At 42.8% G+C, this 22,657-nt stretch overlaps 1 protein-coding gene across 4 annotated transcripts in view; it reads left to right on the forward strand.

The window, feature by feature from the left end:
- The first annotated feature begins 6,604 nt into the window (after window positions 1-6,604).
- RFTN1 (raftlin, lipid raft linker 1) overlaps window positions 6,605-22,657 on the forward strand; it is a 100,288-nt gene continuing 84,235 nt past the window's right edge. The window contains exons 1-2 of one of the 4 annotated variants that reach the window (XM_083404964.1): window positions 6,605-7,095; window positions 18,598-18,750. In XM_083404964.1, the coding sequence (XP_083261090.1) occupies window positions 18,606-18,750 (145 nt within the window). In that variant the 5' untranslated portion in view covers window positions 6,605-7,095; window positions 18,598-18,605. Of the gene's footprint in view, window positions 7,290-7,577; window positions 7,746-18,597; window positions 18,751-22,657 lie in introns of those variants that run through there. The other 3 variants (XM_083404965.1, XM_083404966.1, XM_083404967.1) reach the window with 3 other exon arrangements.

Raw genomic sequence — 22,657 nt, forward strand, 5'->3', positions numbered from 1 at the left:
TTTGTTTTGTGATTGGCTATCAATTTCAGTGAATCTTGAAAACCAAGGGATAACTACAGCATGTTAGTAGTACTTTTACTTTGTCTTAACACAGTTACTGTGTGGGTGAAACATAAGAATGATTAAAAATTATTTAGAATTCATACATTTCTCCTCTAACCATGGGTGTTGCCAGGATTTTTGTTGAGGGGGCACGCCTTTTGTTAGGGGGGCAGAACCTCAGCTATTTTTTTTTAATTGATTGGGGGGGGCAGCTGCCCCCCAGCCTTCCCTTGGCTACGCCCATGCCTCTAACTGAAGTCATTGCTCCAGAAAGCAATTCGGAAATCATTAGGGTAGTGTTATCCCCACTTTGCCCTACATGTTTCGGTCCTGCTCTCTGCTTGTACATTTGATGTCAGTCAAACAAGACACAGAGGGCAACAATAGGCATAATTTGTTCCACTTGGGTGGGAAAAGAATTTATAATCTCAAAAAGCAGACCTCTGAACTTGCCTCCATGCATAGACCCACATGTAACATCTAATATCCTAGGGGGCTGGGCTGCAGCAATCCAAGTCCGTCAAGATAAAAGGATCTACATGGGCTCCAATTTGTAGTTAGGGCAAGAAGAATAGACAGACAAATAAGCAACTATAGTCTGTACTTTCCGAGGTCAACTCATCTAACAATACACATTATTTCACTTGCCAGCTGTCCCATCACAGTCCTGAGCTGATAGATCAGAAGCAGCTATACATAAACCCTTATGTGCCAGAAACAACTAACTTGTGTACTTAAAGCTTTACCTTTTATACAGGACTTTAGGTTCAGATAACTTATACTTGCAAGAGAACATATATTTGAAGAATCCTGTAACCATGAGCTAGCTGGAAATATTTTAGAAGAGCAAGAGTTTCCTGCCATAGATTTGGTTCCCACAGCAACTCTTGTGGTTATGGAATGTGATCAACCTTGATAAAATTTAAACTTTGATATACTGCTTTGATTTCAGTGAAGCTGTTATGCATGCACCAGTATAGCATTTTTAAAGGCTGCCTCCCAAAAGTTTAGAATTTTTTTTTAAAAAAAACTTGCTATGTCCCAAACTTGAACAGCATCCATAAATCTGTCTAATATAGTGTGTAACAGCTTAAGGTGATAAATGCTTCCTGTGCAGAACGCAGTTGCCAAGAAATCCCGTTATAGGATGGATTACTTCTACTAAATAACTTGTAATGTGGCTACTACTTCAGATAAAAATTAAAGTGTGGCCACCAGGATTGCTGGATTGCAGGGCACATGACCCAGCAAAACAAATGCTGTTGATTAGGAATACATCTGATCTGAGGAGAGGTTTACATCCAGTGCCAGACAGAATTGCATTCCGACTCGAGACTCAGGATTGCATCTTGGGGTGCTTTCAGATCCAGGACTGCATCTGAAAGTTCACAAGCAAAAATAATGGCCAGAAGTGCCCCCCTTTTTTACCAGTTCTTTGCCAGTTGCATCACTTCCTCGAGAAGCAAAACCTAGTTGATGTAATTCGCGTCTTAATGACATCCAGATTAGACTACTGTATTACACTTTAGGTCAAGGATATGTTACTGCCTGCTGTTTCTCATATGAACTCACTCGTGTTTTACGAGGGCAGCACAGAGCCGCCTCTGCAGCAGCAACAAATAACCAAGGAGCTTCCCAGGGAGATTCACTTTGGCCCACCTCTCTTTTTTAGGAACCCAGCCAAGGTGATCCTGTTTTAAAGAGCTTTTTGGGTGTCCAGAACAGACACTAACAGAATGCGGTTATCTCATTTCATGGCTCCATTGATTGCTGCCGCTTTCATTGCTTGTAATGTGTTCTATAAGTTGTCAGTGTGTGTGCTCGTGAAATTTCAGCCCAGGAGCTAAATTTCATTCTGGGCAACCTTTTGGGAGCAACATTGCCAGTGGTGGGTGGGGCCTGAGGCAAAAGTGGGTGGAGCAACAAATGCAAAAAAAATCCATTACAGGGTTCTGCACACACCCTTCTCTACCTTCCATCATGATAAACAGGATGGGTTATTAGGGTTCAAAGGCACATTGTAGCTGGCACGAACACTTGCTAAGCAAGGCCAGTGAGAGATGTGACTTGGGGAGAGTTCTGATACAAAGTTACGGAGGGCCACATTTTGGCCCCTGGACCCAAGGTTTGCCAGCCTTGTTTTGTGTAATCTAGTATTTTTGTCTGTACATTGCTTTTAACCATTGCTAGCTGTGCTGGAGAGGGACGCGGGTGGCGCTGTGGGTTAAACCACAGAACCTAGGACTTGCCGACCAGAAGCTCGGCGGTTCAAATCCCCGCGACGGGGTGAGCTCCCGTTGCTCGGTCCCTGCTCCTGCCAACCTAGCAGTTCGAAAGCACGTCAAACTGCAAGTAGATAAATAGGAACCGCTCCGACGGGAAGGTAAACGGCATTTCCATGTGCTATTCTGGTTCCCCAGAAGTGGCTTAGTCATGCTAGCCACATGACCTGGAAGCTGTACGCTGGCTCCCTCGGCCAATAAAGCGAGATGAGCGCTGCAACCCCAGAGTTGGTCACGACTGGACCTAATGGTCAGGGGTCCCTTTACCTTTACCTAGCTGTGTTGGTATGTGGGTGTGTGTGTGTGTGTGCATATGCAGGTGAAAAGGCAGAATGCAAATATTTTAATATATATGTGCTTATTAGCAGGGGGGGGGGGTATCGCTAAACGATAAAATGTAACTGCTTTTCTGTTAGATTTATAGGTTTAGATATATCTAGCCTAAAAGGTAAAGGTACCGCTGACTGTTAGGTCCAGTTGCAGACAACTCTGGGGTTGCGCGCTCATTTTGCTCTATAGGCCAAGGGAGCTGGCGGTTGTCCGCAGCTTCCGGGTCATGTGGCCAACATGACTAAGTCGCTTCTGGCGAACCAGAACAGCGCACGGAAACACTAGCCTAGGTCCTCACAAACATAATGGAATCTTGCTGGTTGGCATGATAGCACATTGTAATATAAGAAGTGACAGAATAGATGCATATTTCCTTGACTTGGAACATGGGCTATAATACTGTACTTCCACTGCAACATAATCACTGGCCAGCAGATGGGGTGTTAGGCTTAAGTATTACTACAAATTTCAGAAGCGCTGTCATGACTTAGTCTAGCAACAAAGAGAGTTGCTTGCAGTGCATTAGAGACCCATTGCTTTATTTTGACATGAGCTTCTTTATGCCTCAGCTTACCCTGTCAAGGTAAGTTCTGGGAAGGTGGTAGGACTATACACACATGGGCTTAAATATGGGGGATAACAAGGTGAAAATGAAAGATAACTAATACAGAAACCTCATCCTGATTGCTGAGGCAAACACAAATGTAGTACATAACCACATGGAAAATAACTTCTAGTAATAAAGAGCTACCTGTCTTATTTGAGCTCTGTCTGAGAAATGCAAGTAAATAGTTTGGCGGTTGGATGAATGCAAGATGCAAAGGAGATCAGGGATTGTGTACTTTTAATAGCTGTGTAGAAGAGAAAAGTTGCAGAGCAGTAGCACACACTGAAATTTATTTAAAGGAAAGGGACCGCTGATCATTAGGTCCAGTCGTGGCCGACTCTGGGGTTGCGGCGCTCATCTCGCTTTATTGGCCGAGGGAGCCGGTGTACAGCTTCCGGGTCATGTGGCCAGCATGACTAAGCCGCTTCTGGCGAACCAGAGCAGAACACGGAAACGCCGTTTACCTTCCCGCCAGAGCGGTACCTATTTACTTGCACTTTGAGGTGCTTTGAACTGCTAGGTTGGCAGGAGCTGGGACCGAGCAACGGGAGCTCACCCCGTCGCAGGGATTCGAACCGCCGACCTTCTGATCGGCAAGTCCTAGTTGCGGGGATTCGAACCGCCAACCTTCTGATCAGCAAGTCCTAGGCACTGTGGTTTCCACTGTGGTTTCTAATATCCACAGGGTGATATTAGAAGCCACTGCTGTAGTGCCCATGAGATTGGAGCTGGAAGTGCTGCTGACCCGACTTCTTGTAATAATATACTGAAAAGGCTGCACTTTCGCTCTTCCCCAGATGCTTTAACGCCACTATCAAAAACCTGTGCAATTATATGGCCCCCCTGTTGGGAGTGCATGCTGCTTTCTCGCATAGGCAGAAAGCTAGACAAGTCAATGAGTGGGGAAAAATGATGAGGTAAAGGAAGAGTGTGAGAGAGGAAAACAGTGCAAACACAAAAGGAAAATTCAAGGGGAGAAAGAAGAAAAGAGATGATAAGAATAAAAAGTCAGATGGTAAAATGACTGGAAAATGTATGTGCCCTGGCAGTGTTTTCATAATGAAGGACATGAGCCTGTTTTATGCTCTTCTTTCTAAATGTGTTCCCTTTAGGCAGCTTTTTTATTTTTCCTTCTATTTTGTGCTAGATGGCAGCATAATTTAGATTATCTGTTATTTGCAAATGAGACCTGTTATCCCTCAATAAGCCTTCAATGCAGCTTCCTTTCTATTGTGAGGTGGCAGCGAGTAAAAACCTTTAGAAGAGCCTGTGCCCTATATAGTTAGTCTTTTATAGCACATGACAGCAAGGTTAGAAAGGCTAATTAGATGGTAATTATTATGTAAAGTGAGAGTATCGTACAGTCTATCCTATCCTAGTTACAGCCTTGCATTTAGGCTAGTTCCAAACACATTTTACTTACAAGCGCAGTGGGTCTGAGTGGAACTTGCTTCTGAGTAAACCTGTTTTGAATCAGAATTTGTAATTTTCTGTTTTGTATATCAGCCATGGTCCAGGACATGTTAGTACCTGCAGCAGAAAAATGCAAATAGTGCTCTTCAGGTGATAAAGATAAAGTGGTTTTGGTAGCATAGCATGTGCCATAAGAGACAAACCCCCACTTCCAAATGGTAGGACCCACTTTCCTCCATATAGGCAAAATAGAAAGCAACATGTTTCCTACAAACTTGAGCATCTAAGCAGTTTATTAGGGACTAGGACTTAGTTGATGGAAAGAAGCCTGAATTCAGTTGTTAACTTCTAGGCTAGTAAGATGACAAGCCTAAAGAGCATGGGCGTAGCCAAGGGGAGTCAGTGGGGCAGCTGCCCCTCCCAAATCACTAAAAATCAATACAAATCTGAGGCTCTGCCCCCCCCCTAACAAAAGCCTGCCCCCTCTAACAAAAATCCTGGCTACATCCATGCTAAAGAGTAGGCTCACTAATACGCTTTCCCCTGCAGAGACAATGTGATTTTTTGCCTTAACTCTGCACCTTCACCTACCTCCTTATACCTGAAGAAAAATATAAGTGGTAGTAATAAGCGAGTTGAAATTCATTATAACTGCTGGAAGCAATAGTATGCTCCCTGTCCATGCTCCTGAACAGGATTTTTAGCCTGCAGTTCTATACATCAGAGATGGCTAAGCTGTAACTCTCCAAATGCGGCCTATCTTCTCTGGCCATTGGCCATGCTGGCTGCAGCTGATGGGAGTTGGAGTCCAACAGCACTTGAGAGTACCACAGGTTGAGAGTACCACATCTGAGTAGGTACCTGTATAAATATGTGTTTTACAACTACTACTACTACTACTAATAATAATAATAATAATACCGCCCCCTCTGCTTGGTGCCATATATGGAAGAATTGCCTACACTACCCTAAATCCCGCGCTGGCCACAGGTTTCCTGACCCTACACCAGGGGGCTGAAGGAGATGCAATTCCAAAGGAACCAGAATTCCAGTTACTGGAAATCCCAGGATCAGGGAATGCTCCTATGCTCAGATCCTACTTGTGGGTTTCCCACAGGCATTCAGTTGGCCATTGTGAGGACAGGAAACTGTACTGAACGGCCATGGGGCTCTTATGATCTTAACAAGAGAAAAGAAGCAAGGAAAAGGGGGCTGGTGGTTAGGAGACAGGGTGTAGGCCGAGAGATAGCGACGGTCCCAAGGTCTCCCAGCGCATGACTGAACCTGTGTCTCCCCATGGCTGAATCCAGCGCTCTAACCACTGCACCACCCCGACCCTCCATGTTGCATCCGTCATGGTTTGAAGCAGCAGACTCAAGAGTGTCTGAGCGCTCAGGGCAGGCTCTTCAGGGGCCTAGGCAGTTGTCCATTTGGGGAGGGCCCACTGAACAGCTTACAGGGCAAAGGTGCCACACCCAAACAGTCCCTGCCCACCTTGACCCAGGTGGTCTCTTCAGGGGTCATGACATGAGCGACATTCACTCTGAAAGGGCTCTGAAGGGCGTGTCAGGCAACACAGGCCTACCTAAGTGGGCCACGTGAAATATAAAATACAAGGTGTACATTGGATTTTTGTTGGGGGGGGACAGGCTTTTTATGGGGGGGGGCAGAACCTCAGTTTGCTATGTATTTTTATTGATTGGGGGGCGCAACTCCCCCCCACACACCCAAGCTTCAGTACCATGTCGCGAGCTCGTATTTTATCTTCCACCAAACTGAGGGGCAGCATGAAATCGGCCACCCCTGTGCAGCAGCAAAAGGGCCACAAATATAAAGGATAAGCGCAAAGAGCTGCGCGTGTTTCCTTGGAGGCGAGCTCATCCCCCACGAGCAGGATTAGGATTGGCCGCGCGCTTCTCGTCCGTAGCAACTCTGGGAGGAATCTCAGATTTTGGGCGGGGAGAAATGGCCGGGCGGGGAGCCCTGCTCTGGGAGCTTGACTTCTTGCAGGCGTGCGAGGAAGGCGTCGTCGTCCCCCGGCTTCGCCTCCGCTCCATTTTCCTCTCGCGGGGTGGGGTGGTGGGGAAGAAGAGGAAGTGCCTCGGATCCCCCCGGGGCCGAGCGAGAGGGGCTGCGCCCGCCGCTCCCCACCCGACACGAGGCGCCTCCCAGTCCCGCTTCGGCGGCACCTCCTCCGGCGGCTGCTGCTGAAGCGCCGCCAAGCCAGCCCCTCCGAGCGCCCGCCCCGTCCAGAGAGGAGCAAACTTTCTTCGCGGCTGTGGGGATGAAGCGCGCGGGGAGCGGCTGCTCGGCGGGCTCCCGCCTCAGGCTGTGAGGGAGAGAAAAACGAAGGGAGGCGCGGCGTGTGAAAGGAGTCGATCCGCTTCGGCCTCCAGGAGGGAGAAGGGGAGAGAGCCCCAGGTGAGGGGGGGGGGAAGACCCTCCGGAGCAACCTCTCAGGTAGGCTGTCGTGAGGGGAAGGGGGCAGCCAAGGCAGGCGGTTTGGGCGCCTCGTCGCCTTCGTTGATCCGGATTCCTTCTCTTGGCAGGCGTTTACAGCGCCTCGCCAAACTTCAGACCGTTAGGCGGGAGAGGAAAGTGTGCGTGTCTGATAGGTAGGTAGCGGGTAAGTGATATTATGATTATTATCCTCAGCTCCCACCCACCCACCAACCCTACCCTGCTGGACAGGTGTGAGCGCTTTTGAAACAGCGCCGTGGGCGACCTGCCTGTTCTGGAGAATAATAATAATAATAACAGTAGTAGTAATAATAGTGGTAACGTTGGCGCAGAAAACTCCGCCTTCCACTGACTGAACGCTTCTGGCAACGGGCCGACCGTTTCGGAGTGGAGCCAAGGATTCCACCCCTCTTGGGTTTCTTTGGAATCCGGAGTCGAACCAGATGAGCGCCTGAGAGAAACGAGGTGGTCCGGTTGCCTGCCTGCCTGCTTTGCATGTTTGCTGTCTTTGGGAAGCAAGCTTCTTTCACTCAGGCAGGACGAAACCCATTTGCTTTAGGAGGACTGATAACGGTCTCTGCTGCTTTCCTGTCTCTGTTGAAAGATCTGGGGTAGGTAAAAATAAAAAGTGGGAGGAGGGTGCTTGTGTTTGGGCTGTGTTCTTGCATTTCTGTCTCTTTTGGAAGTTTCTGGGAAATGGTCCTCTTCTATCTGTACTATGTACCTTAATTTATAGGAGTCTGCAACTATAAGAAGGGGGTATTGAAGCACGGGTGTTTGTATTCTCTATTTAAGCTGCTGGATGTTGTAAATTCGGAGGTGTGCCCACACCCGATGCGGGAATACATTGCTAGGTGAAGATTAGAAAGCCTGCGAAAAACAAATGGAGAGAGAGGGAATGTCATCAATAAGTGTAAAATGTACCACATTTACTGGTGTACAGCAACAATGTGGGCTTAATTTCCTCCTCCCTCCCTCCCTCACACATGCATATGTGCACGCACATACACTAACCTTAATCTTTTGCCACAGGCAGCTTGCGCTAAAGATGTTATATTTCCCCAGTGGGTGGTATAAGCTGAAAGGACAGGCAGAAATGTTGGGTGGAAACATTGTCTTTCACTGTCATTTGGTATCATCCCTGTGAAAGTCTCTCATGAATCATAACGAGACAGTGAAGTACATGTTCCGCTTTGATGCCTTTTCTGGCGAGGGTCTCATCAAAAGTGCTGGACGTCAGTTGAAAGGTCTGGAAATGACTCTATTCACAAACTTCCACAACAAGGATAAATAAATATGAACTTTAAGGGCCAAAGCCTGAGGCTGTTAGCTCAGGTTTCATGAAACCAGTGGGGATCTCTCAGCCTGTCTAGAGCAGACATGGAGCACCTGTGGCTCTCCAGGTATAACTGAGTTACAACTTGCATCGTCCCTTGCTGTTGGCCATGATGGCTGGGAGATGATGGGAGCTGGTCCAACAGCCACAGGTTCTCCATCCCCCTTCAAGAGGCTGCTGTTGGCTTTTGCTTAGCCTCCATCAAGCAAATGAGCATTCACAGATTTACTTTTCAAAAAAATCTAAAACCTCCAAAAAGTTAAAACTGGTCCATTTTGTTTCTCTGTTTTTAGCCTGACGTAGTCCAGACTAGGCAGTAACAGCACATCATTTGTTGATATTTGAGTCTGGCATTGCTTTATTTGAGATAAATTTAGGTAAAGTTTTGGGCGTGTTTGTGTGTTTGAGAGAGAGACTTAAAAGCCAGCTCTATATTTCTTTAGAGGTGTGCACCTCAAAAACTGGATTGGATCAAGACTTTAATTAAGTAGACCCATTGATAACTAACATCACTAACGTTAAGTTTTATAGATTTCAAAGGGTCTACTTTAAGCATGATTACCTCTGGATCCAACACCATCTTTTCAGTGTCAGAAACGAAACCACCCCATAGTTAAAGGATGTTGTGGTTGTACCACACAGACTGCTAATTTAGGTCATGATAGACCAGGTAAGGCCCTTAGACATGACAGCACTTTGTTGTCTCGCAGTTTCATGCTTAACTGGCTTTTTTTTGTGGGGGGAGGGACTTTTTTTAGTGTTTTCAGAACACACTTGGCACGATACTGTAAACGTACTCATTTTGCCTGATAGGAGAAGCTTCTCTATAACCAACAACTTTTTGTAATTGTCATATAGGATAAATAGTGACCGCTTGTCTTTGGCATGAGCTACTGATTCCAGTAGATAGGTTTTATATGTGTACTGTATTATGAACCATGATTTGAATTAAGGAAGAGCTGAAAAAAATTCCAACTGCTTCAGATGGCCTCTTTGGCCACGACCATCTTTAATATGAGTGGGTGCAGGTGTAAAATTTATTAGAATAATAGAATTGTAGAGTTGGAAGTGACCCCAAGGGAGATGTTCTCCCTTTTCTACAATCTTGCCTGGTTCCACTCTTGCTATCCCAGTGGACCTAGCATTGAATTCCATAAAAGAGTTTAAGAGCACTCTGGTTCTGGTAGCAAGGAATCATTATTGAAGTGAGTGAGGATGACGAGAGCTTATTGCAGATAACTCTATGAGTGAAGGAAATGCTTTTCCATAGGTTGGGATATCATTCCCTGTGAAATGATGAAATTCCAGCAAAAGTTGAGTCAAGATGGGGGCACTGAGAAGCAGAAGAGGGGACCCCCCCCCAATTTGCTGAAGTACAACAAACTCTAAAACAGCATAAGCAACAATCGCCCTATGAGGACCAGTAGCTACAGAAAGTTGGCGGTCAGCTACAAAGAAAAAAACAAAACTGAGAGGACATAGCTTCCTGGCTGAAACTCTGAACATGAGCATTCCTGTTAGGAGGATAGCAAACACTGCAACATCTTGCTGCAATCTTCACTTACTCTTTATACTATAAATGCTTTTCAATAGAATCATTAAATATAAGGGGTCATAATAGACTTCTCCACTCAAATGATGTTCTGTCTGTCTTGAAATAATGTTTGCATTGCATCTGCAAATTTTTTTGTTTCCCAGATAGAATGCTGTTAGGCATTAATGGGGCAACAATAATATTAGATCTTCTGGTGACATAGCAAATATGTGAATAATAATGCTTTTGGCTGCATGTGAATGTTTGTCTTGAAAATGAAAATTATAGTATTATTTCCTCCCACCACAGCAGTTCATTGCATCCCTTTCTGAACCAGGAGGTGTCCTGACTCTTGAGGCTCTCCGTACATCACAGTCTTTTGAAAAATGGAATCTGAATAGGACTCCCCTTTGAGCTCATGTGTGATGCTTTTAGATTGGCCAGAGGGTTGCCGTTAAGTGATGTAAGGCAACATTGATTCCTTCATAGGAGTCAGCATGGTAACTCTGCAGCACTTTCTAATCCCATCTGGGGCAACAAATTGAACTACATCTTTCTGCAAGGCAGTGCTGAACAATCAAGCCAGCTGAGTGAACTGGGTGATAGATTAAAAAAAAAAGAACCGCTCAAGAATTTGCTTCAGCTAAGATTTAATTATACTGCAAGTTAAAGTCTTTAGTTGTAAAATCTAATGGCCATTTTATTTAATTTAAACAAAAAGTTACTCCACTTGCCTTCCTTCGACTAATCACTGTTTTGTGTTTTATATTAATACAGGCTGCAATACTGCTTATGTTTTAGGCTGTTTCAATTCTGTTGGAATCAAAACAGTACAATAAGAGTATTACTGTGCAGAGGATTGCAGGCCCAATTAGAATGTTTACCAATCAATATTTATTATGTAGTAGAGAGAAATTCTCTGTTTCAGTTTCTGCAAAGACCATTAAAATGTTGTAGTTGAAGTAGGGTTGACACTTCTAATCCTTGTAAAATGTGCAGGATCTGGGGCAGCCTTGTTATATTTGCCTTTTTCTACACAGTAGTTTCCAATCTATTAGCGTCAGCTTTTTACATTGGGATATAAGCTCTAAGATGTATTACAGCTACACAATCCTATTGGTCACAGATGTGACTACATTTGCTAGCATCTCCAAATGTTATTTTAATTTCTGTTGCTACTTTGAGGCATCTGACAAATTCAGCTTTAAAATACCGGGGGGGGGGGGGGGAATGTTGTTTTGAACTACTTGACCTGTGGTGTTCTCTGCCTATCATGACATAGGTGGGGAAACAATGTAGCTTTGCATATATGTGTATATGTGCCTATGTGCATAAGCCAGGGATGGCTAAAGTCTAGCTATAGTTGGACTGCAACTCTCATCATCACCCACCAGCATGGCAATGGTCATGGATGATGGGAGTTGTGGTTCAGCAACATTTGGAGGGCCATATTTAGTCATAACTAATGAATGGCAAATGTTAAGGAAAATTCTGTATAGTGGTTTCAAGTGTGAAAGCTTTATTACCTTTTTTTTTTTTTTTCTGTAACTCCTATTTTCCATATCACTTTAGAAATGCAAGTTAATCTGTTGGATGAATAATTGATGCAGCATAACTATACTGCAACATCGCTGCTGCAAGTGTCTATGTAATGCAGTTCCTGGAACTATCATGGGAGGCTTGTTGGGTTAACCATTAAACACATTGACATAACATCTTGCAATTGCTCTTCATGTTTTTTGTGTGGAGGAGTGCAGAGTTTCAGTGCTACTGTTCTATGTCTCTTTCCGTTGAGGCTTGTGGCATACCTTGTGCTACTTAATCCTAACAAAATGTGACCTTTGGCAAACTTGAAGTTCAAAATCATCAGGCTCCAACAAATCCGCTCATAATGGCTGGTGTAGTACCACCTGTTAGCAAGCCTGATGAGCAGCCAGCTTCCATTCCAACTTGGAGACACCCTGTGGACTTTGGGGGAGCAATGCTGAACAGCACACAGTCCCACCCAACCTTTCCCTTTAGAATAGCAGGGCACAGGGGGTGGGGCCTGGAGCTGGAGGTTACAATTTTTATCTTGTACAGTAAAGCCAGACAAGATTATGGACCCCTGAAAAACATGATGGCTCTCTATCTAGGTAACCTGTTGTGTTAGGCCTTTTTATATGTTCATTTTTCTTCATTTATTTCCTGTATACCTGTGAATAGATGAGGGTTAATGTAGATTTGTTCTATTTGCTCTGTTAATGTATCTGTTTAACAGGGAGAATAGAAAGTCACTAATGATCTGCTGTAAAGCTCTCCACAAGTTTAGCATTTGTGCTCTGAACTCTACATTCTTCCTTCCTTCCACCCACAGGACAGTATCCAAAACATTATTAGCAGAGCAGAGAATGAATTTCTATGTAGAACTATGAGTCACCTGGTTTGTTGTAATATAATACAGTGTAAAGAATTACAGTGGTACCTCTGGTTACGAGCTTAATTCATTCTGGAGGTCCGTTCTTAACCTGAAACCGTTCTTAACCCGAGGTACCACTTTAGCTAATGGGGCCTGCTGCCAGTGTGCGATTTCTGTTCTCATCCTGGGGCAAAGTTCTTAACCCCAGGTACTACTTCCGGGTTAGCGGAGTCTGTAACCCAGAGTGTTTGTAACTCAAGGTGTTTGTAACCCAAGGTACCACTGTAAATCTAATCTGCAAGAAAGCTTGGAAATAGAGGCAGACAAGGCAAATTAGTAGGGGGAAACTTGCATGAGTTTTGTCATATTCATCATTGCCAGTGCTGCTTCATCTGAAAGTTCATGCTTGTTCTTCAGCCTTCTCTCTTCTGAATCTTGTGCAGGTTATGTGCTTAGATGATTGGTGTAATGTCAGAAGATGAAACTAATGGGATCATGAATTTTCTTTTATAACCAGTGATTTTCATATTGGCTTGGTCGACATGTAACTTATAAGACAGAGTGAAACACACTATGGCTTACTAGGAACAAGCAACTGTGTTGGCACACCGCGTTGGTGCATACTAACTCAAATTGCACCTGCTGCCATCCCTTTGTTGCATTGGGAGGAAGCAAACCAGAGCAATGACTTAGTGTTACATGCAAACCATTGCTTGTGGTTTGTTTCACTCCAAACAAGCAAAGACTAAACCACTGGCTTACTGCCATGAAAAGGCTATTGTACCTCATTAAAGGTGGTCTGATATAATACTACTTATGGAAGTAGACCAGCATGAGTAGTTAAATGTGCAAGCAAATTGATGGAGATAAATGTGTGTGACTCGGCTCTGTTGCATAGAAAAAGGAGAAGTGCCTTGGAACCATGGGGCAGTTACACGAAAGTAACCTTTCAGTCCCAAATTTGATGTTCTGAACATTGACATGTGAGGAAGTCATGTGAATATTCATCTAGTTTGGTCATTATTGCTCAATCTCTTAAGTTCTGCTTAAATTGATCAGAACATCAAATTATAATATGACACAAGGTAGTAGGAGAGTTATGTTGCTCTTTGCTGGTTGGGTCTTTGCTGCTCTTTTACTGTGTTGGTACACAGTAGAGATGTGGTAGGTGGTGGTTGGCTGGACCATTCACTTGTTCTCTGACTTGCAACGAAAATGTGCTGTATCTCAGGTGTTGTTTTTTTAAAGTACAGTATAAAGTACACATTCAAAGCAGCACAATCAAAAGGAAAGTAAAATATTATCTTAAAGATTTCAAAATAAAACATTACAAAGGAAGTCAACCACAGAATCCACATTTAACACAGTAAAGTTAACAAAACAATTATCTTCAGCATTTCAAAAGAAAACATTACTAAAGGATGTCAAATATAAAATATTATCATACAAATATAACATTTCTGCTGCTATTTCTGCTAGTCCTGCCAATGCTGGTTCATGGCAAGGGAGCAGCTGTGAAAGCTCAGGCTTGATGACCTGGGTCTGCACTTAGAGACAGCCAGGATAGTCTCAACCCTCTTCAACAGCCTCTGCTTTTTGTAGCTGGAGTCAGTCAGGGACCTGCCCTCCCAGAGCAGGTGGAAAAAGCCCTGCAAGGCAGGAAACAGGTCCCCCAGGACTAACAGCCAAGATATATTTATATTTATGTTTATATACATAAATCATTGTGTATATATTTATCATTGTGTATATATTTTTATAGTACAATTTAGACATTAGCACGGCTTCTGTAGTATCATGTAAACTAATCAATTCAAGTAATCTTGGGTGAGGTATGAAAAAAGGAAGTAGTGGGGGTAGGAGAGCTGAAAAAAAATTGTATCTGGCAACCAATACACCCCTTTAGTTTCAGATAGTACATGGGTAGATGAGTCTTAAAAGCCTGGAACACAAATTTTCACGGCCCTCTAGCAGCTGTGGTCAGTCATTTACCAGAAGTAATGTATTTGGTGTTAACCTCCATAGCCATAGTTATCCGTGGTTATAGTTATAGTTATAGTTTATAGTTATAGTTATAGTTATAGTCAGCCATAGTTATCTTCATGTAATCCTGCATCCATGGAGGAGGAAAATACCAGGGGCAGTGGGGTGGTCCCTGGCACCCTTATTTGAGTTACATTTGAATAATAAAACACCAGAAATAAAGGTCTTTTTATTCTTGGGCAGAGCAATCAGGAGCACGTGGCTGTGTAGGTTTGGCAGGGAGAGGTGATGTTACTGTTCATCTAATGACAACAAGGGCTAGCAGGGCCAGGGAACCCTTTTCAGCTGAAAGGCCGCATTCCCATCTGGGCATGCCAGTGGTGAGCAGGGTCAAGGGTGAAAGTGGATGCAGTTTTTATCTTTTTTACAATAGGCTAGTTTCTGCACACTCTCTTCTCTGTCTTCTACCTATCAAGTGAGAAGTATTCTCAGAGTTCCAGCCAGGCGAAAATGCTCAAGGGGTATTTCCAAACTATATATTTTTTAAAAAATTACAAGCAGGATTCAGTCACATACCAGCAAATTCAGGTTGTACAACTAAAGTTGATTTGGAGTTCCTGTGCAACAAACCTGCTTCCCTTCCTTACCTCAACTTTTTGCTATAAGGAATGTAGAAGGATAACACACTGGGAAGTGTGGAGTAACGTTTGTTTGATGTAATGTTGTCTAAACTCCTCATTGGTGGTTTTTTACACAGCAGTGTGAGCTACCATGGTATTCTGTGTAAAGCTACAGGGAACCAGGCAGAAGGCCTTTTCTGTAGTGGCACCCACCCTGTGGAATGCCCTCCCATCAGATGCCAAGCAGATGAGTAATATATCTTTTAGGAGACATCTGAAGGCAGCCCTGTACAGGGAAGCTTTTAAAGGTTTAATGTTTTACTATGTTTACTATGTTTTTATATATGCTGGAAGCCATCCAGAGTGGCTGGGGCAACCGAGTCAAATGGGTGGGGTACAAAATAATAATAATAATATATCCGGATGAATGTTCAATACATAAGTTGTCTGGAACTGACTAAGGAGGGTATGAAGCAGTACCAGAAACGAGTGCTTCCTAAGAGGAAGGGTGTGGCATGGAGAGAGTCTCAAGGGCCAGATAGAGAGGCTTGGGGGCAACATTCCCACCCCCTGCCTGAGGTTCTGTGCCCCTCCTCCCTCGGTCTAGAAGATTTTCCTCTGAATTGTGGAAACTTTCTTTAATCCTTTTGCAGCTTTTCCAGATTTTTCTGTAGTAGCTCCAATATGATATATAAACTACACAGTGATTCTGGGAAATTTCACTTTACACTATCATTGCAAACTTAAAGGCTAAGGTCCTAAGGAAGTTCATGGAACAAAAGTTTCCCATCCTGTCATCTCTGCAGCTGTATGTATTTATGTATTATATTTTGGTTTAATGCTTAGTGGACTAATATCAGTGTAACTATGTAAATATTTAAATTATTGCTTTAAAAGTTTTTTAGAAAGAAATAATTCAAACTAGTTTCCAGTTGTCTTGGAAATGATAAATGAAGGATTTCAGAGTTGGCTGATTGCTGAGATGAGTGTTCTCATTTTTAAATCTCAGAGGGAGGGAAGACAATGTTCTGCTCTTATTGTGACCCTCCTTCATCACTCAAGAGGCATTAGAAATAATTCAATTGTAGCCCTTTATGTTGCTTATTCATTCAAAATTGGTGCTCCATGTGTATCTTTATATTAATTCTGTTAACGGTTATACAATCAGAGATAGATTTTCCGTCTTATTTTATCCATATGGTCGAACATATGAATGATTTAAGAGTCTCAAGATCCTTGCATTCATGGAGGAGTAATTTGTTAATCTAAATAAAATATGAGTTTTCCCCTGCGTCAGTATATACCATATAAGAGAGCTTGTGCTGTAATATTTGCAGTTTAAAAATGCTTTGGGCATTGAAGAGGTCTCACTCAAAGTAGAACCACTGAAATTAATGAACTTAAGTTAGTAACGTACATTCAATGAGTTTACTCTGTGTAGTTGTTAGGGATGTGCAAGCCCCTCACCCCAATCCAGTCTGGGACCCAATCCACCACTTTGAATTGTCCTGGATTTGATGTGAAAATCCATTCAGGGGCCAGCCCTATTCTCAAATTAGGGTTTGAAACCCTATTAAACTTTCGGGGGGGGGGGAGGGAGAAGGCGATGCTTGCCTCCCCCACCCAACTGCATGTTTAATCAGGGTTTAAAAATCTTAATTAAAGATACAGTTGGTGTGGGAAGGAGATGCACATCTCTTTTGCTCCTATGCTGCCACCACATTGCATAAAGCGGGACTGAACCTTCCACTCAGCAGCTGGGGAGCAAAGAGTTAAGTTTGGCTGTGTGAGCAAAGGGCGCAAGCATACACAGCCAAAGCACAGTGCAGAGCTGTTTCAAAGCCCTTTTGCAAACAGCCCTGTGCTGCTCTTTAAACCTTGCAGAGGCTGCCTGGTTCTCCTTACCAACTCCCCCCACCAATTGCCTGATCACCCTTAGCATTTTGAGAGCCCTGGATTGCTTTGGGTGGGCTGATCTAACCCAGGGCAATCTACAGCTGTCTCAACCTGATCCATCCAAAGCTTGGATCCACCCAGGTCAGCCTGAATTGGGCAGATCCAGACTTTGGCCAGAACTGGTAGTGCCTTTCACTCCTTGGGCCTGTGCAAGCTTATTGGTCTTCCAAGATTTGTGTAAGTGACTTATAAGAGAATGATCTTTTAAAAATATGCTCAATTATTTTAGTTAGTGCATGCTCCTTTTCCTACCAATAGCCACTTGTGTGGGTCTTTCCAGAAAATTGGTTTAAAAGATCTGGTGTAATTTTGGCTCCTCTCCTTGCACAAGTGTTTAGGTTCTGGCAGAGCTTTTGCTTGTTCAGGGGACAGGATCTCAAATCTGTGCAACTGTGGTTCTGCAACATCCTGGTAAGAGTATTTTGATAAAATTGATGGGGTTCTTGCACAACAACAATATCCCTAAAAATGTTCTGATACCGTTTCTAGCAGTTCTTCTCCTTCTTAGATCAATCTGTAGCAAACCATTTCCTTTTCTAGAAACTAAACCTCATTAGATTTTAAGTTTTGAATGGCATAAAAATGCATATTTAGACTATTTGTGTTGAGAACCATAGGAGCCAACTCCTAGGGGCCGAGGGGTCATCGCCCCCCCCAATAAAATGTTTGAGGGGGCTGCTCCCCAAGTTGATGGGCATTGACATTCAAATGGTGTGTGTGTGTGTGCGCGCGCGCGCGCATCTCATCATGTGACCAATTACACAGGGCAGGGCTTATCTGCCCCCCCCCCCCATTTTATTCAAGTTGGCACCCCTGCTGAAAACTACATATATTCCTAATACTTAGCATGTGTTGGTTTCCAGTGTTTGCTAGTTCTTGGTCTTGCTCTGAACTGAAGATGACTAAGGATACTCCGATTTCTTGTTTGCTGTGACCAGAATCTCAATAGTAGGCATAGTGCAAACATAATTGGGTGAACAGTGGTTTGCAAAGCTGTGGACTCGTATCTTCTCCCCATGTGCACATTTGCCCTACCTTCCATGGTTTCTTTAACTGTTTAATTGGTTGGCATGGGTGTGAATACGTTTAAAGCAGTCTTGGATTGCCCTCATGGTTTGTAAACCCACTTGAAACCATGGTTACAATGACAATCCTAGTTAACATTAACCATATTGATATAACAGTAAATTATTGTTTACAGTAAATCATGGAGAGAGTGTTTAAGAGCCTGTGCTAATGGTGGGCTGCAAGGTACTATATCACATCTGTGTCACATCTTAACAAGTCTGCTGTATATGTGTAATAGGTACTTTGCGTTCTAGGCTTACAGCATTTTTCAAAGTATTATTATGTTGTGTTTGTTTTATAACATGTAAAACAAATTGAGGATATGTTTTACACTGTTCTGTAGGGCATAACAAAAATTGAGAGCTGTAACTATAACAAATAATTACAATTCATTCTAAATGGGAAGTGTGTTTGATGTATTAGATTACATATAGCTCCTAAATGTCTGAACCATTTAATCATGCTGTTTCAAGGCTTACAGAAAATACAGTGATTCCAAGCAGACTATTCATGGCGGGTGATATACTTTGAACTAACTAGTGTTTTTCCCATCCCTTTTTGTCACCAGTTTTTGCAATGGGTTGCGGACTGAACAAGTTGGAAAAACATGATGAAAAGCGGCCTGGTAACATCTATTCAACTTTGAAGAGGCCTCAAGTAGAAACCAAAATAGATATTTTCTATGAATATCACTTCCTGGAATTTACAACTTTAAGTGATGGTAAGCCTATTCTTTATTTTTAGATTTTAAAAACATCCTATCTAGGATAGTTATCGTGGTTCATGTTGATAAGGTATATGGATAAATAAGCAGAGAAAATATTAACATATTATTTTGTCCATTTATTTCACATAGTATCATGCTCTGCCTTATGATGCTTTTCCAACTGTAAAATAGGTTTGATATTTATTCCTGTTCTGTATAAAATAATGTAAAATATCAGCCATCATATGTGCCCCAGGGACAGAAGTTGGAGGTTTCTAGTGTATGCTTAACAGGGAGCTAGCTATCATTTTTTGACTAGCTAAGTAGGATAACATATAGGTGCTTGCAGTTCCTTAAAGTGTGAACATTTGTTTGGACTCCAGTACGCAATATACCGCTACTAATCAACTTTTCATTGAAGAAATGGGAAAGGGATGTGCAAGCCAACATGCTATTTCTGACCCCAAATTCATCTCTGCATACTCGGTGCATTATGTAAATCAATGAGCATTCTCTTGAAACACAATACATAAAATAATAGTTAAAAGCAAACAATGAAAGACATCAAAAACCTTGCTTGCGTAGCGGCAGCATTAAAATGCCTTATACTATGGACTTAAAACATAGTTAAAGAGCCTGTGTGAGTAAAAAGATATTCACTTGGTGCTGAGAAGATCATTCAGAAAACACCAGCCAAGCCTCTTTAGAGAGGTTGTCCATGTGTGGTGTCACTGCATCCTTCTCTACATCTCATCAGAATTTATAGGAGTTAGCTAGACATTTCTGTGTGAGAGAGAGTGTGGGTGTGAGTGAGAGAGAGATGAGATGAGGTTGTTAAAGGTACACATCATATCTAGATTGCCCCTTAGCTTGTCATTCACTCAGTTCTTCTACAGTTTGACCTAGATCATAAGTGGGCAGCTGAATCTATCCCATGGGCTTGTTTCCATCTGGTGACACACACCTGTCATTCAATGAATGTCATAGGACCAGGATGAATTGTATACATTTTCTGAGGCATTTTGTGAAGACCAGCATTAGGAGCCAGGAATAAGCATGGAGTCAGTCTGGTTCCCTGTGTTGGTACCTGTCAGGGAACTGCCATCGGCAGGACAGGAGGTGCAAAGGCTCTCTGAGGTAGAGAGAGACGTAACAGCTGAAGAGGGAACCAGTAGGGGGCGAACAGGAACGTCAAGGGAAGGAGAGTCGGAGGAATGGCTCAGAGACGCTTCCAGCGAAAACAGTGGGGAGGTCTCAGGACCTCCTATAGGGACACCTGTTCCTCGCCGGAAACTGTCACGCAGAGAGTCCAGAAGACGTGTTTCCGTTAAGGAGCTTTTATGTTGGAAACGTTTCCGAAAGCAACCACTTTCGGATTCTGCTAGCGATTGACGCAGCCATGCTGGAGGGGCTCCGTCACAGGCAGAGGTTTGAGAACTTGTTCAAACTCTGAGGGACTTGCAGTTTACACACAAGCAGCTCTTCATCCCATCACAGTACCTGTTGCTTTTACCATAAATAGCCTTAACCATCATTCATAGGTTGTGGCACCCACATTAAACAAATGAGAATGTCCTATTGTTCCCCTTTGCTTCCATAGGCTGACTTGCTATGTTGCTTTTTGAATAACATTTGACTAACTATAGTATGAGATTATCAAGAGATAACATATCAATACATTCACCTTTCCTGTAAATCAAACTTTGCCTTTGCTATATAATCATCTGCAGCTATTTCTAACTAAAATTTGACTAGTACTGTTCTTAAAATTAAATCTAATGCAAGTCTGTGCATGCTACACTGCTCCTGGCCCATTCAGCGCTATTTCCTCTTCCTCCCTTCTTTTTCAAAACATGTGCAGTGTTAAAAATAACTTGTTAACAAATGAGGTGGTCACATTCACTGGTTGAGCATATAGTCAAGTGGAAAAAATCTTGGTTTGCATTAACACAGTTTAGATTTATGACTTTTCTAGTTGTAATTCTATTGAAAACAAACTTAACAACAAATGCACTTTACTTACGGTAATTCTAGCATTAAACTTTCATTTGTTGTTTTTTGTTGTGTTTTTTTTTTGCTTGGATAAGAGGGGAATTGTTTTGGGGGTATCTGTTATAAAGTCAGTGGGTATGGTTAAATTATGCAGCAAAAGAAATAAGGATATATCAGTGATGTATGGCAGATAAGTACTTTGGAGATAAAAAAAATCCCTGTTTTATCCAGTTTCAAGGTAGTGCTTAATGCTACTTAAAATTCAACCAATTTCTGCTTAAATCTGTTGAATTATATTGGGTTTATTCCGTCGTCCAAAGCTGACAAAGCTGAAATATAATAATCTGTAGATAGTTTTTATATATCTGTAAGTAGAATGGCAGGGTGGTGTGTGTAGAAAGGGTTGTAATGTAATCCAGATGCTGTGACTTGCAGAGAAAGCAACAGATGAGGCTGGATTCAAAACAGGAATAAAACAGGGGCTTGACTCCTAGTCTAAAGTGCTTTCTGTCATCTTTAGACTACAAATGTGCAAAACTCACTTAGGGTTAATTTTTTAAAAAGTTTAACTCCATATAAAACCAACTAAGGCTTCAGCCCTAACACCAATTACCTGGGAATAAGCCTCATGGAATTCAGTAGAGCTCACTTCTGAGTAGACATGGTTAGGATTGTGCTGTAAGAAAAAAGTTTCTTTTGATTAATCCAAGTAAATTTTAACATATCAACATATATTGACAGCCCCCCCTCCAAAAAAAAGAAGAAAAGACGGTCAAAATCAGAAGAATATGAAGAAACTGAATCCAAAATGGGCTGTGAAAAAGAGTTTACATAATTGCTCCCACTGATGCTATATACACAAGAGGAAGAGGAATATTTTATTAAAAGTCTTGGCTTCAGTTGGTAGAAATGTTTACAGCCAACTGTTTTTGTGGGACTGAGGCAACAGTAGGTTACACCCAAGCTGCTAAAAGCTTCCCAGCTGGTCTTCAGCTTTTCCTGTAGATATTATTGGATTTGTAGAAATGGCCCTCAGTGCTTCAGAGGTGGCATTAACATTCTCTGCTTGCTTGAGGAAAAAAAATCTTGCTCGCTTTTTTTGGGGGGGGGAGGGAGAGTTGCTTCACACCTGACAGTCTTCAGAGATTCTCAAACAAACTTCCACACACAATCTGAACTCTCCAGGAGAACAATTCAGGAGTCTTGCCAATTATCCTTGTTTCAAAAATTCAAGTTCTTGGCTTCTCCTGTGGCTAGCATTTCAGGGAAACTAACCTGGGAGCTGTTTATTTAGCCTTGAACGTATGTAGCATCTTAGAGCTTGTAGAGTCCAGTCGTTAAAATGGTTGCTTCACAGCAGACTTGCTCCATGGAGTGGCTTGGGAATTATTGCTGGGGTGGGCGAAGCTGAAGTTGAGTTTAAACAGTTAATGACCACATTGATTATAAGTGAATGCTTTTTGTTTGCATACTAAATATAGCTATTTGACAACGGCTGATACTAATGTCTTCAGCACACTGGTTTCCAAATTTCTGGGCTGGTTCATAGTTTACATGGCTTGTGTATTTGCCGAATGTACAGTGTAAACTTTCTAACAGTGAAGCAAAAGACTTAAAAAATAAATAAATCTGGCCTTCGCTTCCTAGTATGTATCCTTATATGTTCATCAGCTTTATCCAACCTTGTGCCCTCCAGATGTTGTGGAAGTACATTCTCATCATCTTTCACCATTGGCTGTGTTGACTGGGGCTGGTGGGAACTAGTTCTGCAGAACTAGCACTTTTACACAGTGTCAATGCCACTTGTAAGGAATTGATCTTCCAGTGCGGCAGCGTCTACAGTCTGTAACTCCTTGCCCATGGACACATGGCAGGCTTCTTTACTGTATTGGTTTTGCCACCTACACCCCCCCCCCTTTAACCCTTACCC

Source organism: Podarcis tiliguerta (assembly GCF_965153285.1).
Source record: "Podarcis tiliguerta genome assembly, chromosome: 12".
Taxonomy (NCBI): Eukaryota; Metazoa; Chordata; class Lepidosauria; order Squamata; family Lacertidae; genus Podarcis; species Podarcis tiliguerta.